General features: G+C 42.3%; 3 protein-coding genes and 3 pseudogenes across 6 annotated transcripts in view; 2 read left to right on the forward strand and 4 right to left on the reverse strand.

Moving 5' to 3' along the window:
* Positions 1–17346, forward strand: part of LOC310790632 (histone H3.2) — a gene marked incomplete at its 3' end in the record, with an annotated part of 494832 nt that overhangs the window by 448847 nt on the left and 28639 nt on the right. The gene's annotated exons all lie outside the window — the stretch shown is intronic.
* On the forward strand, positions 7417–7728 carry LOC310789843 (histone H4; the record flags this gene model as incomplete). Its single annotated transcript, XM_083651538.1, has 1 exon — positions 7417–7728. The coding sequence occupies one exon, from the start codon at positions 7417–7419 to the stop codon at positions 7726–7728; it is 312 nt and encodes a 103-aa protein (XP_083507664.1).
* LOC310790620 (histone H3.2) lies at positions 8583–8993 on the reverse strand (the record flags this gene model as incomplete). The annotated part of the gene is made up of 1 exon (XM_083652333.1): positions 8583–8993. The coding sequence occupies one exon, from the start codon at positions 8991–8993 to the stop codon at positions 8583–8585; it is 411 nt and encodes a 136-aa protein (XP_083508459.1).
* LOC310790617 (histone H1 pseudogene) lies at positions 10470–11105 on the reverse strand (annotated as a pseudogene). Its single transcript has one exon. The product of its transcript is annotated as a histone H1 pseudogene (transcript).
* LOC310790627 (histone H2B pseudogene) lies at positions 13831–14205 on the reverse strand (annotated as a pseudogene). Its single transcript has one exon. The product of its transcript is annotated as a histone H2B pseudogene (transcript).
* LOC310790623 (histone H2A pseudogene) lies at positions 15596–15979 on the reverse strand (annotated as a pseudogene). The gene has a single exon. The product of its transcript is annotated as a histone H2A pseudogene (transcript).

Genomic DNA, 17346 nt, shown 5'->3' on the forward strand with positions numbered 1-17346 from the left:
ACTTTCAGTGATCTCTCCACCCAGTGAGTTTAAGTTGGCCTCCTGTAAATTGATGGGATCCAGAAATGCACTTAGTTTGGCATAGTTTATATTTACCTTTTCATACATGTTTTCACACAGAGACCTAACTGTCTCTCTTTTTCCTTGCTCGTCTTTAATGACTTGCCCATTTGCATTTTTAATTGACTCCACATATTTATTCTGAAGTTTCTTTTTTTGCATATTTATCAGACCCTGAACATTAATGGAGGACTCTTTGTTGATCATACGTGCTTGTATACATAGGCAATGATTCATATTATTCATTTTGGTCAATTCCGATTCAATATCACTCAAGTTATCTTTATCTTCTTCTGTTTTATTAGCTTTTGTTTGCAGATCAACATATTTAAACATTAGCTCTTTATATTTTTCATTTTGTTCTTGTTTCAAGATTTTACATTTATGTTTAAAGAAATTCCTGAGTCGAGATTTCATAGTTTCCCATAAATGGACAGCAGACTCAGACAATACATTCAAGCTCTTTATGATTGCAATTTATTTCTTCAGATCTGCAATGACATCATTATTATTTAGACAGCTAGTATTTAATTTCCAGTAACCTTTCTTCTCGCTCTTGCCGAGACTCAGCAGAGCTTCAACAGCCAGGTGATCGGAATTGACCAATACTTTAGTTTGATAATTCAATGTAATGCCATCCGTAATATATATACGGTCTATTCTTGTCTTGCACATTGTATCAAAACGAGTAAAGTCAACTTTAGTTGGATGCAACATCCTAAATACATCACTCACACCACAGAAATCACTCATATTTTTAAGTGCCTTTCCTTCCCTGCTAGGCTTATAGGGTCGTAGAGGAATTCGGTCATTACCATCTGTATAAGCATTCATATCACCACAGAGGACTGCATGATAGCCAACAAACAAAAGTTCATGTAGTTTCTTAAATATTCTGACTTTCGCTGCTTTGTCAGGAGGTGTATACACATTAATAATTCTCATTCTCGTGTTTGCATAAAAACAGTCAACTAAAAGGATACGCCCTGGAATAATTTCTCTACTTTGAATAATTTCAGCTTTACTTTTAAAAAATATACCTACACCATCAGCTCTATCACCACCAATAGAGATAACAGAAGTGCCTTTTGACCACATATTCATTACATCAATCACATCTTCCTGTGTCGTCAACCTTAGTTCTTGTGTACATAAAATATCACATTGTGTTTTGAGAAGAGCATTCATTTTTATGTTTCTATTCTCAGTTGACTTGATGCCTCTCACATTACAGGTACAAATTGAGAGTAGAGACATTTAAATCAAGGAGTTGAACATCTTAGCTACTCAGCTGGTCTTGTACTTTTTTTCATCCCTTTTCAGAGGTGTTGGGTGCCTTTTTTGTTTTGCACTCACATGTTCTGTAGTTGCAGGCACGACTGCAGCGGGAGGATCTTCCTCTCTGTTCGAGTCCTGCTCGCTGCTGTCCTGTGAACTTGGTTCTTCACTGGCTGAGTCGAAGTCTCCACCATCTCGATCGCTCTCGTCATCCGACGCCTCCTCTCCGGTGTCGCCGTTCGAAGGGGGCAGCGTGATGTTATCGGCCCGCATCAGCGGGGTCTCTCTGGTCGCGGCGTCCTCTCTCGCTGTCTCTCCGACGCTCTCTGATGGCCGCTGCTGGGATCCTCCGGGACTGGAGGGCTCTCTCCTGATGGCGTCTCTCCCCCGGCCTCGTCCTCTCCCATACACCGCCTGCAGGTTTCTCCTCGCCGTTGGGGCTGGTCTCTCCGCGTTCTGCTCCGTCTCCACTCTCGGCGCGCTCCCGTCCTGCGCGCTCCCGCTCTGTTCTGGCTGCGGGGCGCTCTGCACGAGGGCTGCCGTCTGTGTGGCACCGGCGCTCTCTTGTGTCTGGTTACTTTGTTTGAGAAACTCAAGCAGCTGTTTTCTCTCTTGGTCTTCGGCAACAGATTTTCTTTCAGCTCGTGCTTTGTTGCTGTATGACTGAGGACACTGGAAGTAACTGTGCCCTCCTCCTCCACACAGACTGCACTCAGCGGTGTTAGTACAGTCTTTGGCCTTGTGGCCCAGGTCTCCACACCTCCAGCACTTCACCTGCTGACAGTCTTTGATCTGGTGCTCCATACTACCACATACGAAGCACCTGGTCACTTGGCCCGGGTAGAAAATGCGGCCGCTGTAGGGGCCGAGCGAGATGGAGCTTGGTATAGTTTTACGTTCATTACCGTCCGTCTTGACTTTGACTTTATACTTCCGGACTCCATACCAGCTGCCAAACTGATCTACAGGCTTATACGGCTGCTCGAGAATGTTACAATATCGACTTAGATACAGCTCAACATCATGGTCGGAGACCCTGCAGGTCCAGAACTTAACCACAATGTTCACAATGTCAATGGAAATAGATGAATCAATCTGCCATTTTTTCCACACATCGTCACTGGCCTTTGAGGCGTAATGCTCCAGGAAGCGGCGGAGTACTGACTCCTGAAAGAAACATAGTTCAAACTCACGTCGGTTTGGCAGAGCAATGAATGAGTAAATGTCCTTGGCACTAAGCCAGTTTGACTTGAAAAGCAGTTCCTTCCCCACGTAGTCGCGTGAGGGAGGTTCGCCTTCTCCAGTAAATTTTAGCCTTGCCCAGTTCTGGACAAAACGGGAGCCAAAGGACGCCATGTCCTCGGCTTGTTGTTTGTACTCATGCACAATATGCTAGTTTATCTAGAGTCCAAAGCTCACAAAACTGCTAGTTGTGCTCAGAGGTAAGAGCAGCCGCCCTTTCCTCTACACTCCACCGGTTTTACCTCGGCCAGACATGTTTTCGTTATGTTCTTGTGATATTGAATCAAAAAATTAGCAGTTACCCTGGACAGTATATAATTAAATTTGCGGATGATACCGCCGTGGTCAGCCTACTGGGACACGATGAAGTTGAACACGGCCCAGTTCTAAATTACTTTGTCAAATGGTGTGAGGCCTCACATTTGACTCTGAACATAGCCAAGACTAAAGAGGTTAATTTTAACTTTAGACGAGACCCTCCACTATCCACCCCATCCATGATCAAAGGAGAGGAGATTGAGGTGGTGACAGAATATAAATACCTTGGTCTGATTATAGATCACAAATTATCTTGGGACCAATGCGTGGATGCTATCTTTAAGAAGGGCCAACAGCGCTTGTATTTCCTTAGGAAATTGAGCTTTTTTAACGTTGATAACAAAATTCTTACTCTTTTTTACAAGTCTTTTATTGAGAGTATTCTTTGTTATTGTATTGTATGCTGGTACGGACATTCCAAAGTTACTCACAAAAATAAATTGGGAAAGATTGTTAAGATCTGTGGAAAAATCATGGGGCAACAGCAGGCCGACCTGTACCACCTGTACTTGACTAGGCTGACCGTGAAGGCAGACAAGGTCTGCTCAGACAAAACCCATCCACTGTCAGCAGAGTTTCAGCTACTCCCTTCTGGTCGGAGGTACACATACCCCAAGATCAGAACCAACAGAGCAAAACATTCATTTATCCCCATGTCAATCATCCAGCTAAATAAGATATGAGATTCAGGGAATCTGAAGTTTTTATTTGTTGTTTTTATTGTTATCAGATATGCACTTTAAATATGCAGGGCTGCTAACACGTGCACTTTAATACACAGTATTATTGCGTATTTTTGTAGTATTTTTTACCACTACAGATGATTTTTATGATTTTTATGAGTTGTGTATGTTATTTTAATGTGTCTGTGTCCTCATGTACTGTGCTGTACAACAAATTGCCTCCTTGGAGGACATTAAAGTTTTCTACTACTACTACTACTACTCCCTTTCTCCACAAGGAAGCACTTGAATACTCTCACCGTATGAGAGAAACAGAAGTATTTCTACAGTCTAAGAAATATACATTTATCATATAATTTTCATTTTCATGTCTTGCAGCCTCAGGACCCTCGGCTGGACCACATGGTGGAGGTGAAGTGATTAGCAAAAATCAATTGATGTCTTACATGACTGTTACAAGAGTTTTGTTAATACTTTATACCTGCATTTTTGAAGTATTGGCTGTTTAATTTCAGACAGCAGTTGGATATATAAAATGGATAGTGTTTTGCAATCATACCCTATATTATAATTCTTCAAAATGTATAGACGCAAGCGGATTACAACCTGATATTAACTCACCCCCATACCTTTCTCCACAGAGAAGCACTTTGTGGATATACACAAGGATGAGCTGATCGACAGAGTGAGCATGGTCGCACCAATCTTGGATAAGCTCTTGACCAAGGACGTTATCAACCAAGCAGCTTTCGACACCATTATGGCGGAAAGAACCACTCGCGGTCAGATGAGGGAACTGCTCTATAAGTCACTGCATGCCAGTGGAAGGAGAGGCAAAGATATCTTCCTTGAGATCCTTGAGAAAGAGCAGCCGTTTCTTATGTCCGAGCTCAAGAATCCTAATTAGCCTATTTCACATCCCACCCAAATCAGGCATTTTGTATCTAAAAAGCAGGAAGTAAAACAAAGAAGATCCAGTTTGCTGTTCCTCTGCTGCAGAGAAACATATAGCCTATTGTGTTACTTCCTACATTTTAGATACAAAATGGCTGATTTTGCTTACTTCTACTTTATCTGTGTTTTCAATTTCTCAAAATTTCTGTTTGACCCATAGCTTTGTTTCAGGGAATGACACTTATGGAAAATATGTCTGTTTTTGTTCTGACATTACAAATGAAAAATGGGACGTAAAAACCCTATTATCCTGCTTCCATCTGTACCCTAACATGTAAAACATAGTCTTGATTTCCGATTTATGCCAATAAATTTATGCCAATAAATGTTTTTTACATACATGTGTTTTTATAGTCTTATTGTGATAATTGTGCTTTTGAAAGGTCTGTTCCAAAACCAAAACCACTTTCCTCTCATTCAAAATGTTTTCTACTTTTTTCAGCTATAATCATAATATGGCTATAATAAAGTTTGCAATTAGGGGGACATTTTTATTTTTTTTGTCAAAAAAATTTGTTTTCATTTTTTTTTCATTTTTTTTCACGGGCTCCGGCTCAAGCAAACAGCCTTCATCAGCTCCCGCGTAGGCCAACACGCACATCCAGGTCGAATATGGCAGGTGCAGAGCTGGAGAGAGGCTGGAACAGTGAATAAATAAAACAGTTCTGGTTACGTTTCGAAACGTAACCAGAACGGTGCAATAAATATTTTTCACTGGAGCCCTTGCAGTGTGCGAGCTGTTTTATTTATTCACTGCTCCTCCAACAACAACCTCCTGCTCAACACCTCCAAAACCATGTAAATAGCCATTGATTTCAGGACTGCAAAAAAGACCCAAACTTCCACTAACAATCTCTGATGAACCCATATAACTCTGACTGACGTTGCAAGGAGGGCACGATTACTAGACAGGGAATCCCTAAGATTACTGGCATCCTCCTTAGCACAGTTTTAACTGGGGGGGTCAGGAAAAAAGAACTGTTCAAAGTCCCCAAAACAGATCTCTCTATCTGGATTTACACAAAGGGCCATCATACCAGTGTGACAGAGTGATGGTGAAGTGTACCAACCTTGTGTGGATTTGCAGCACAGCAACATGGTCAGCACTGAAGAGAAATGAGACTCCAGTTGTTTGGATGTTTTGCATGCAGTTAGACAATTTGACTTGAGAAAAAGACCCAGGGATGTAATGCGTGGAAACCTATGGAAATGTATTAACGTGTGTCTTCTAATGCTATAACTAGTTACATCCATCTTGGAATTAGTTACTTATTTCCCGGCTGCATTACTGCATAATTAATGTCCTGTACACACACACACACACACACACACACACACACACACACACACACACACACACACACACACACACACACACACACACACACACACACACACACACACACACACACACACACACACACACACACATGCATAGATCATACTTACAGAGCAGTCATTGCAGAGATGTGTACCCCATTCTACAGCTTGGTGATGTGAGGTCAACACTTTGAGTTTTACCAGTCACACCGAATAAAACCTGCCCTCTTACTTTGTTTTTGTTTCTTTTTTATGTAGGGGTCTCTGTGGTTTTCTCTCCAGCAGCTTCAAGGAAACAGCTTCATAGTTTCTCTGCACTGTGAGGTGATAAAACCACACAGTGATCAAAGAACACAGGTACAAGAAATGCATTAACTGAAGACCGGACCACAGACTGTGAATATGTACAGTACAGTATAATGTGCATGTATTACTGTTATTATTAGTAGTGGTAGTAGTAGTATTCACAATAATTTGCATTATTCTTACTGTCTCTATAGTAGTACAGAGTGTCTATTTGTACCCGGGTACCAATAGGCATGCCATGACGGCCAGGCTATTTACACCCTATGCAAGGGCAGTGCAGTGCAGTGATCTCCCGATGCACAAAGTACACATGAGATTGGATGTTAAATGAATAACCGAAGCCTTACACAGACGCACACACAGTCAACATAATAGTACATTATCGTATAAAATACATACAGTACTTGTCTCATCATTGGTTGGAATCATGAGCTTTTTACACCGGAGTAAAAATAGGCACATGGACTATTTGCACCCGGGCGTAAATAGCAACAATGACACAGAGACATGAAATTTCACCAAATGACAGGTATCGGTGGTTACTAGATGCTCCTGAAAAAAAAGAAGAACAAAATCCGCCCACTGGGGGTACTATAGCGCTATTTGACATTTCTAGGCCTTCACAGGCAATTTGATGGCATTATGACATCATCACCATCCTAAAGTGTAGTCACCTGTAGGTCAGCAGTTGACCTGGGCAACTTTGCCCAACTGTGATGTCATCAGGCAGTTGTGATGTCATCAGTGATGTCACTCGAGCAAATGTTGAATGGTTTTCCCCTTTTAATGGTGTCATACTGCTACTGACAGAAAATTAAAGTATAAAAATAAATTATTCCTATAGGCTATACCCTATATTGTATTGTCACTGTTTATTTTACCAGCTGCTATTAACTTTGATTGTGTTTTGATCATAATTGAATGCTTGATAATGTCGAGAGTAATTTCAGAGGCATTTCAGAGAATACTGCTACAGCATTTAGCCTCTCTCCACCAAAAATAAATAAAAAAATCACAAACGTCTTTCTAAGTAAACTCAAATGTCGCTTTTATTTTCAAAGACACCTCGACCAACTGGAAATGCTGGTAGACTAACTTTTCATAAACATGATGGGAGGATCTCAGAGTTTGGCACCGCCCAGCAAAGTGCGCTATTTCCTTCCTCCTTCAGGTCCGCAAAAACAGTTTATATTGTGAAGCTTTCTGAGTCGCTTCATCAGTTTGTTCTTGTTTTTGATCTAAACGAATCAGCACGATGTCTGGCAGAGGAAAGGGTGGAAAGGGACTCGGCAAAGGAGGCGCCAAGCGTCATCGTAAAGTCCTCCGTGATAACATCCAGGGAATCACCAAGCCCGCTATCCGCCGTCTGGCTCGCCGCGGTGGAGTGAAGCGCATCTCTGGTCTGATCTACGAGGAGACCCGCGGGGTTCTCAAGGTCTTCCTGGAGAACGTCATCCGTGATGCCGTCACCTACACCGAGCACGCCAAGAGAAAGACCGTCACCGCCATGGATGTGGTGTATGCTCTGAAGAGGCAGGGCCGCACTCTGTACGGCTTCGGAGGTTAACTTCATTTATCGACCAACAACACAAAGGCTCTTTTAAGAGCCGCCCACATTTGCCAAAGAAGCCATTCCTTAAGTAAATCGTATATTGCACGTTTTCCTTGTATAGCATAAAACCACCCTAATAGTCTTGTGTAAACAGGTGGTGGTTCAAATGTCTTAGTGGTTCTCTCCACAATAGTAGTGATATAAGCAACGAGCTTGCAGCAGCAAACTGCATTGTGCATTTAACAAAATGCTCTGCTGTGTGAACATCCAAAGCACCCCCAGGATGCAGAAATGCAAAATGTCCAAAGCAATGCTTGATTCACGTTGATTAAATCAATAAATCAATCATCATTAGCCTGTAATTCATTTGGTCTAATCAACAATAAACTAAAATCCATTACCAATCGACATGTGTAGCGACCAACAGTGGCTTATGTCAATGTACTAAATGCGATTTTGTTATAGCAGTTGTCTGAGCAATACAAACAAACAAAACGTCCAACAAGCAGAAGGATAACTACCATGAAAGCTGCAGCATGTTTAGATCACCCTATACTTGTTGCTACTACTTTATTGTTGGCTTGGATACGTCACGTAGGCAGACTACCAAATTGACATGGATAAAACATTGTTTTCTGTGCATTTTCGTTGTTGCAATGGTGAAAAAAAAAAGAGCTAAATATAGAGAGCCTCACACACAACATTCTGCAATACATACTAGACCAGCCATATTGCCATGTTATTTATAGTACCATTATTCTGTATTGTTTAAGGGTGTGAGCTGCATTTTTAACGCAGAATAAACTCTTGAGTGAATATGGAGGTGGCTCTTAAAAGAGCCTTTGTGTTGGTGTCAGACAGCAGATGGTTTAAGCGCGCTCTCCGCGGATGCGGCGGGCCAGCTGGATGTCTTTGGGCATGATGGTGACCCTCTTGGCGTGGATGGCGCACAGGTTGGTGTCCTCAAACAGGCCGACCAGGTAAGCCTCGCTGGCCTCCTGCAGAGCCATGACAGCGGAGCTCTGGAAGCGCAGGTCGGTCTTGAAATCCTGAGCGATCTCTCTGACCAGGCGCTGGAAGGGCAGCTTGCGGATCAGCAGCTCAGTGGATTTCTGGTAGCGACGGATCTCTCTGAGAGCCACGGTACCGGGCCTGTAACGGTGAGGCTTCTTGACGCCGCCGGTAGCCGGGGCGCTCTTGCGGGCAGCCTTGGTGGCGAGCTGCTTCCTAGGAGCTTTTCCTCCAGTGGATTTACGGGCGGTCTGCTTGGTTCTGGCCATGGTTCAGCTCTTCCTTCTTTTAGAAGTTGGAAAATGAGTTTCTAGGCAGTGAATGTCGGCTTTATAAAGGCAATGCCGGAGTACTGCTGCACGCTGATTGGCCTGCCCGATGGGAGGAGCGAGCTGCAACATATTAACTAGACCAATTGGAGGAAAGCCCGCCGAAAATTATGTGTGTGAGTGTGTGTGTGCGCGCGCGCGCGCGTGTGTGTGTGTGTGTGCGTGTGTCGCGCGCGTGCCTGGCTTCGGGGGAGAGGGCATCAAATATCTGTTGTGCTTTTTAAAGGAATTTGTTTCGAAAAGGTCAGAGGGTTTTACAAAGAAATACAAAAAAAATAACTTACAATACAAAAGCACTAATACAATCATTACATGGTCGAGGGGGGAGACTCGCAATTCATATCAATACATCAAAATAAAGTATGATTTCAGTTCAGTAGATTCCAAGGGAAAGTAGCTTGCCTGTCCAGAGTTCTCCTCCTCCTGAGCTCAGTCAGAACCTGCCTTATGACTCTGTCACTATCAAAAACAGTTTGTTGGATGCTCATGACAGATCTGGTTTTACATAATTTGTAACAGACTAATGATGAGGTGGAGGAACATCTCTTCTTGCTTAGAGGGCATCACCTCCTCCAGCAAACCATGCATGATGGAAGTACGTGATGTTAAAAACCAGACCCAGACCTTGCAACATGGCCCAGACCTCCTGAGCTCTGTAACAGTCCATCAGCAGGTGTTGCTGCGTCAACAGAAATCAGCCATCTCAAATGCTCTCTGAGAGGTTCTCATTTGTTATCACCTCTGTGCTAGTGTTATTAGTTAAGTTATTAGTTTATACATAATTAGGCCACCATAAAGAGCATTAATTTAATTCAAAATCATTGTACTTGGTAGCCAGTCTACATGCTGGTATTCAGTGAAAAAGTCACCATAAATGAATGTATATATAGGGCCATGTCTGGCTCTGCCTTGCAGTTTCCTCCACATTGAGGTCACCAACCCAGAGCATTTCTAGCGATGGCAGCTGAGACATTTTTAACAAAGGCAATTTTCAGTCTGGAGCAAAGCTCTAGTCTACAGCACCCAAACCACCGTAGTACTTTTATAGGTTAACACACTATTTATTGTATTGTCTGCTGGTGGAAATGTTTGCTAGGAAAAGCAGTTTGGATAGGATGCCAGTCTTAACTATATATTCTTAATTTAAAATGTGTACTTTTATTTTCCCATTTTAACACTTCATCTTTAACGTCACAAAATGTTCACAATCTACAATCTGGTTACAGATGGTTAGACCAATTACTTTAATTTATTGTTTACTTTGAATATTAATATATTAAATCTGTTGTCTAATGTGTTGTGATGGGCTCATAATTTGACATGAAATAATAATCATAGTAAGGATGCTCTTTCATGGAGGTTGTGGGTGGCTCTTAAAAGAGCCTATTTGGGGTGGGAGAGATCAAGGCAGCCGCTTTACTTCTTCTTGGGTGCTGCTTTCTTTGCTGCTTTGGGCTTGGCAGCCTTCTTCGCTGGTGATTTCGCGGGTGCTTTCTTGGCAGCAGCGGGCTTCTTCACCGCCTTCTTGGGACTCTTGGTCGCCTTCTTGGGGCTCTTGGCTGGTTTCTTGGCCGCTGCAGCGGGCTTCTTGGCTTTCTTGGGAGATTTCTTGGCAGCTACGGCTACTGGCTTTTTAGCTGCAACCTTCTTCTTGGGGCTCTTGACTGCTTTCTTGGCAGCGGGCTTCTTGGCTTTAGGAGCGGGTTTCTTGGCAACCGGCTTCTTCACCTTTTCTTCCTTGGGGACCTTGAAGGAGCCGGAAGCCCCGGTGCCCTTAACCTGGAGCAGAGCGCCTTTTTCCACCAGCTTCTTGATGGCGATCTTGACGCGGGCATTATTCTTCTCCACGTCGTAGCCTCCTGCAGCCAGGCTCTTCTTGACGGCAGCCAGAGACACGCCGCTTCGCTCCTTGGAGGCGGACACAGCTTTGACAATCAGCTCACCGACGCTGGGACCAGCCTTCTTCGGCTTCACCGCCGCCTTCTTCTTGGTGGCTTTGGCCGCTTTTGCCGGGGAGGCAACGGCGGGTGCAGCTGGAGCGACTTCTGCCATTCTTCTCTCGTCTTTTCTGCTTCACACAACTCTACAAACTCTGACCGGAATGTGTTGTCCATGCAGAGCAAGAGGCGGGACTTATACACAGCATGAGGACCGTGTAGACTCAACACACACAGCCTCTCTCTGCGCAGCTCAAATGTGGAGACACTTGTGTTTTCTCTCTCACATTTTAGGGATAAAAGACACAGATCAGATCAGTTTTGAAATGTAACTGTTATTGGAGCTGTTAGAAAACTTGTTTCCTTTCGAAATGGAGTCATTTTTAACAATGAGGAAACTTTATCTTTATTCAGGGAAGCTTCAAACCTCTGCATTACACCGTCACAGTATTCTGTTCGCAGTGGGATTTCCTCGCATTTCAACTAATAAAATGGTTTAATATGCTTTATATTCCAGGCAACACTAGTTTTCCAGTAAGCAGAGATGTCTGACGAGACAATAAAAGTCAGAGTACAGTAGTGCTGGGATTAGTTTTGTTTTAATTGTCGGATGTTTTCGTGTCAGTAAACACACTGATGCTGCGGGCGAGTTACATTGAGACTGCTCCTATGAAGCACTATAACTTTCTGACACTGGTGAATGATGCAGTCATGATTAATGAAACTGAACATAATGTTTTCTTTTAAAGTTTGATTTTACATGAAAGTAGGCCAAACATGTATTTTCTCCAATGGACATAATTGTCAAATACTTAGACACTGCTATATAACAACTTGAGTCCATTAGACCAGCACATTCTGCATTTTGGCCTAAAACGACATTTTAAACTTTTAAACAGCCCATGTGGTTTTACCAGTTGCTTTGATCATTAGAATTTGGATCCACATTTGTCCAGGATTTTACAAATCTACTGCTGATGTAGTTTCAGCCTGATGTTTAAATCAATATTCACATTCTGAGATCACTACTTTAACTGTCCAAGAACTGTGAGGGGAAGTGCCTTGCTCAGATGTGATGTGAGTTGTTGAGGGATGACAACATGTTGTTTTTATTAGTAGTAGCCTACTGTGGTAATTTAATATTTATATTATTAACTCCATATTGCCATCTCTCTAGTCACAGGCTGGTCTCAGAGCAGATCATCTCAAAGAGTCTTTGAATAAAGGACGTTTGTCACCTATATTGTGTTTATTTCTGTAATAAAATCAGACAAAATATACTGCCCAAACTTCCCCACTGTCCCTGTGGGGGAAATTGTCATACAAAATATAACCGTACACAAACGTAAGCAGAAAACCAATAGGCTGATGTATTAGTATTATGCAGGGATGCAAAGTTATATAATAATATAGTGGAAAGATCTGGTGACAGATAGGCCTAACACTCAGAAATCCTTCTATTTTCGGTTGAAAAAGGTGACTGTCACCTAAATGCGACTACATGATAAATAGTTGAAAGATATGGGATCATAAAGAAGATCCGTGTGTAACCATGCTAGACTGCTGCAATTCAAATATCTGCACCGTTTGCAAATTTCTCCCAACAGAAGTTACAAAATAAACCCAAAGCTTTCACCTCTGTGCCTAAAATGTAAGATCTCAGTAGGGACATATTCATTGTGTTTGGTTCTGTCCTCAAATCCAAGCATACTGGGCGGATATTTTACAAGACATGGGAAAAATATTTGGTGTGGCTTTGGGTATGAACCCTTCCTCATCTCTTCGGTCATCCGAGTCAAGACACACTTGAGGTTACTAGTTCTAGAAGATGACTGTATGCCATCTTGGCATTATGCAGCAAGGAAAAACATTTTTCTGTCATGGATAAATGACAAGCCTCCCACTAAAACAAACTCTCATAATAGAATGCTTTACTCTTGAATATCTGACCTGCCTACTTAACTCCTCAAAAGTACAGTTTACAAAAATATGGTCGCCGTATCTTAACTTCTCCAATTCCACAGTGGCATCAAGTATTCTCCTTGACTAATTGTGTAACCCCCCCCCCCCATTTATTTTGCAATTTAGTATCTTGCTCAATGACTCATTATTTGTATGTAAGGAAAGGGTTTATTCTTAAGATGTCTAACTCATTGATTGTGATTGTGTGACTGTGTGACTGTGTGATTGACTGATTGTGTACTGTAGACCAATGTTGTACTGAGCAATTTGTTTTTGTTTAAATAAAAAGAACAACACTCAATAAACATACTTGTGAAAAAAAAGTGAATAATATTTCAGACAACTTAGGCCTACTGTCTCAATCAAAAAAAGATAGATGGTAGAAGATAGCATGGTAACTGATTTTAAAGTATCCTATTTTTCCACTGTAGGTTAAAGTAGCCTATATCGACCAAACAGGAAAACTGTAGTAGTTACATAGGCTTAATATGTACATTTGAAAATTTTGAAGATGGAGATATGATGGAAAAAAGTAGACCTACTGGTAATTGTGTGATTTCATTTTTAGTATGAGCAGTAGGCTGTAGCATTATGTACATGGCATTTGTTATTTAGTTTCCTAAATACCCTGCCTCATCTAGTGATTGTTCGGATTTCAGATGACAATATCATAATTATGCGTCTAGTTGCACATTATGGAAAGGGCCTTTCACATACTGGGCAGTGTAAACAAGATGCATTAAGTCCTATGGGGCGTCCAATACACACTGTCATTGTATACCACCATTAAGTCACTATACAAATTAAATTATTAGGCTCTTTGTAGAAGTTGTGTGTGGCCCTTAAAAGGGCCTTTTGGTGATGTAGTTCCAGGCAGTTTACTTGGAGCTGGTGTATTTGGTGACGGCCTTTGTGCCCTCGGACACGGCGTGCTTGGCCAGCTCACCGGGCAGCAGAAGACGCACAGCGGTCTGGATCTCCCTGGAGGTGATGGTGCGGCGCTTGTTGTAATGAGCCAGTCGAGATGCCTCACCGGCGATGCGCTCAAAGATGTCGTTGACAAAGGAGTTCATGATTCCCATGGCCTTGGAGGAGATGCCGGTGTCGGGATGGACCTGCTTCAGCACCTTGTACACGTAGATGGCATAGCTCTCCTTCCTGGACTTTCTGCGCTTCTTGCCGCCCTTGGCGGCGGTCTTGGTCACGGCTTTCTTGGAGCCCTTCTTGGGCGCTGACTTCGCGGGTTCAGGCATGGTGAGATCTCGGTACTTCACAGCAACGAATGAAGTCAGCAAGACAGAACGACTGTATTTATAGGCCAGTGATGCAAATAGCACTGTGCGACTCCCCGCCTGCGGTTTGTTGAGTTTCGTCGCGTGACTGTGACATGGCTGTATGCTCGTGAACTCAAATCAACTCTAAATAACTGTCAAACTATTCATCATTCATCTAGTTTGACAGTAATTGAGAGTTGATTTGAGTTAATGAGTTATTAATTTGAGTTAGTGTGGACCAGTGATGTCACTGGTCCACACTTTAACACTCAATAACTGTCAAATTAAATGACAGACTTCAAAACCATTTACAGTTTTCTGATATACTACTGATGTTCTAATGATACAAAGCTGGTTGAAAATGGGCGGAGTGTTCCTTTAACTCATTAAGTAAAAGGAATTTTCGAAATGTCTATGCAGAAAATGTTTGGGGAATTCACTTCTGGGGCAAAAAACATCACATCATGACTGTTGAGCTCTATTGGTCTGCTTTTATTGGAAATATCTGCTGGGGAAAAGTTTGGCTATTACCAAATAAGTTTTTTGTCACTAACAAAGTCAAAGACATCTGCTTTAAAATGATTCACAGGTTTTACCCAACTTTATATGCAGAGGCTTAAGAAAGTTGCACCTTTTGTGGGGACCCCACAAAACAACTACGGAGTAAATTGTCACAATTTATTGCTGATCACATTTACCCTCACTTCTCTTTACTTTAGAAAAATTTATTGTTTGGATTTATTGAATATGACAGGAATCTCTGCTCAGTTTTACTCGATTAATGAATTATTTTGACCAAATTTTACATTCACAGATCCAAATTTGTAAGCAAAAAGCCAAACTTTCCAGAGCTGACTGCTTACATTAAACAATACATTTCAACGACATCTGAATGTACAAACAAAAAAGCTGTTAAAGCGTACAACTACTTCAAGCTTTACAAGATATTCATTAAACTTGTTCCTTATCTTCTTTTTTGTCCAATTTAGTAACCCTCTCCCCGGCGTGTTTTTGTGAAATTATGTTGTACAGTTGTAATACATAATGTGTTGTCATTGTATGTATACTTGTATGTATACTTGCCACAATAAAGTTGTAAAAAGAGGCTCTCAGGAACTGATTCACATTTTAGTTTTAAGCTGAATCCTGACAGCAGGTTTGTTTATCTGCATATCCCACATAGGTTTCAACATTAAGCAAATTAAAGAAGTGACACTGACGCATCTTGAAGGATGTCAAAATGATGGACAATCATATACCTAGTGTAAGTTGGTTACTTAGTTAGAAATAGTAAGGATTGCTCTTTTGTAGTGAGTGGGTGGCTCTTAAAAGAGCCCTTGGTTTGATGTTTGGACAGGCTTGGTGGAGTTTACTTCTTGGCGGCCTTCTCGGTCTTCTTGGGCAGCAGCACCGCCTGGATGTTGGGCAGCACACCACCCTGAGCGATGGTGACTCCGCCCAGCAGCTTGTTGAGCTCCTCGTCGTTGCGGACGGCCAGCTGCAGGTGACGGGGGATGATGCGGCTCTTCTTGTTGTCGCGGGCAGCGTTTCCAGCCAACTCCAGGATCTCAGCGGTCAGATACTCAAGGACCGCCGCCAGATAGACCGGGGCTCCAGCACCGACACGCTGGGCATAGTTTCCTTTGCGCAGCAGCCTGTGGACACGGCCGACCGGGAACTGGAGCCCTGCACGAGATGAGCGCGTCTTCGCCTTTGCGCGAGCCTTTCCGCCGGTTTTGCCCCTGCCACTCATGGTGAAGTCTTCTTTCTAGAGTTGAGAGACTCAAAAGAGAATGTAAAGCACAAGGGAAACCCTGGCTTATATATTCTGGAGTGGACAGGGCGGTTCCTGTCCGTCCAATCAGAAAAGAGGCTGCGGAGAAGCAGCGCGCGGCTGAGTTTGAATTTAGGCGGGTATTCAGAATCAGAATCAGCTTTATTGGCATGTAGGCTACACATACAAGGAATTGGGCTCCAGTTTGCTTTGCTCTCATAGTAAACACATACAGAGAAAAAATAAAGAAAGGTATGCACAATACCAACAAAAAACAGGCAACATTTTTACATTTAGACATAAGCAGAAATTTACAGTTAATTAAGTGTTGTGTAAAGTGTCTATTTTAAATATGTATTTACGAAGGAATGTAAATGTACAGTAACTACTATAAGTGTGGTGTAAGGAGTCAATTGTAAATACGTATACAGTATGAGGGAGTGTACAGGTGCAGAAGGCCCTACATGTGTCAATATGCCACGTAGAATTGTAAACAGAGGCTTATACATGCATGTTTCCCGATATCGCATGATTATATGCCGTTCAACATGAAAGGAAAAAGTGGACATTGTCCAGAGGTTTAAATACAGATGTTTCAGATATAGCACAGTTGTATGTCATTCAATGTGAACGAGGCTTTGAGTCAGGTACTTCAGTTATTTCCCAGAAAACGTACATGAGACGGTGTGTGCACAGTAATTTAACACAGTACGTTATTCCACAGTAAGCTAAGTGATCAGGCTGGTGCATTCATCAGAGTGATGGCCTGTGGGTAGAAATTCATGAAGGACTTTTCTTCAATATAGCCTACTAGGGTAGATTTCTGGTAGCGATGGATCTCAGCAATCTCAACAATATGGTTTGCGACTCGGTGTTGCCAGGTGGGAAATGTTGAATTATCGTATATACCTGAGGGTCAAAATTATCGTTTTTGAAGGCAAATTATTGTACGCGAGCAGCGGCCGTCTTCCACAACTCATAGCCTCATCCAGGAAGGATTATGACATCACTGATGACATCACAATTGCTCAAGTGACATCACTGATGACTTCACAATTGCTCAAGTGACATTGTTGAGGACTGATGATGTCACAAATCATGACATCAACAGACACAGCACACAGCCCACAAAAGATGATTCATGATGACCATGATTTAAATCAAATGTATTAAATCACAACACAACGTTCCATTTTAAATGAGGTGCTTTTTACTTTTAAAGTACATTTTACACCAGTAAGTACTTCCACTGAGTTAAATGTACAGCAAAATAAAAATGCTTCTTGAATAGGAAATTCCAGCACTCTACCACTGGTGGAACTAAAATTACATTGTCCTAGGGGACA

The sequence above is a fragment of the Poromitra crassiceps genome (genome assembly GCF_964638095.1).
Source record: "Poromitra crassiceps genome assembly, chromosome: 15".
NCBI lineage: Eukaryota > Metazoa > Chordata > Actinopteri > Beryciformes > Melamphaidae > Poromitra > Poromitra crassiceps.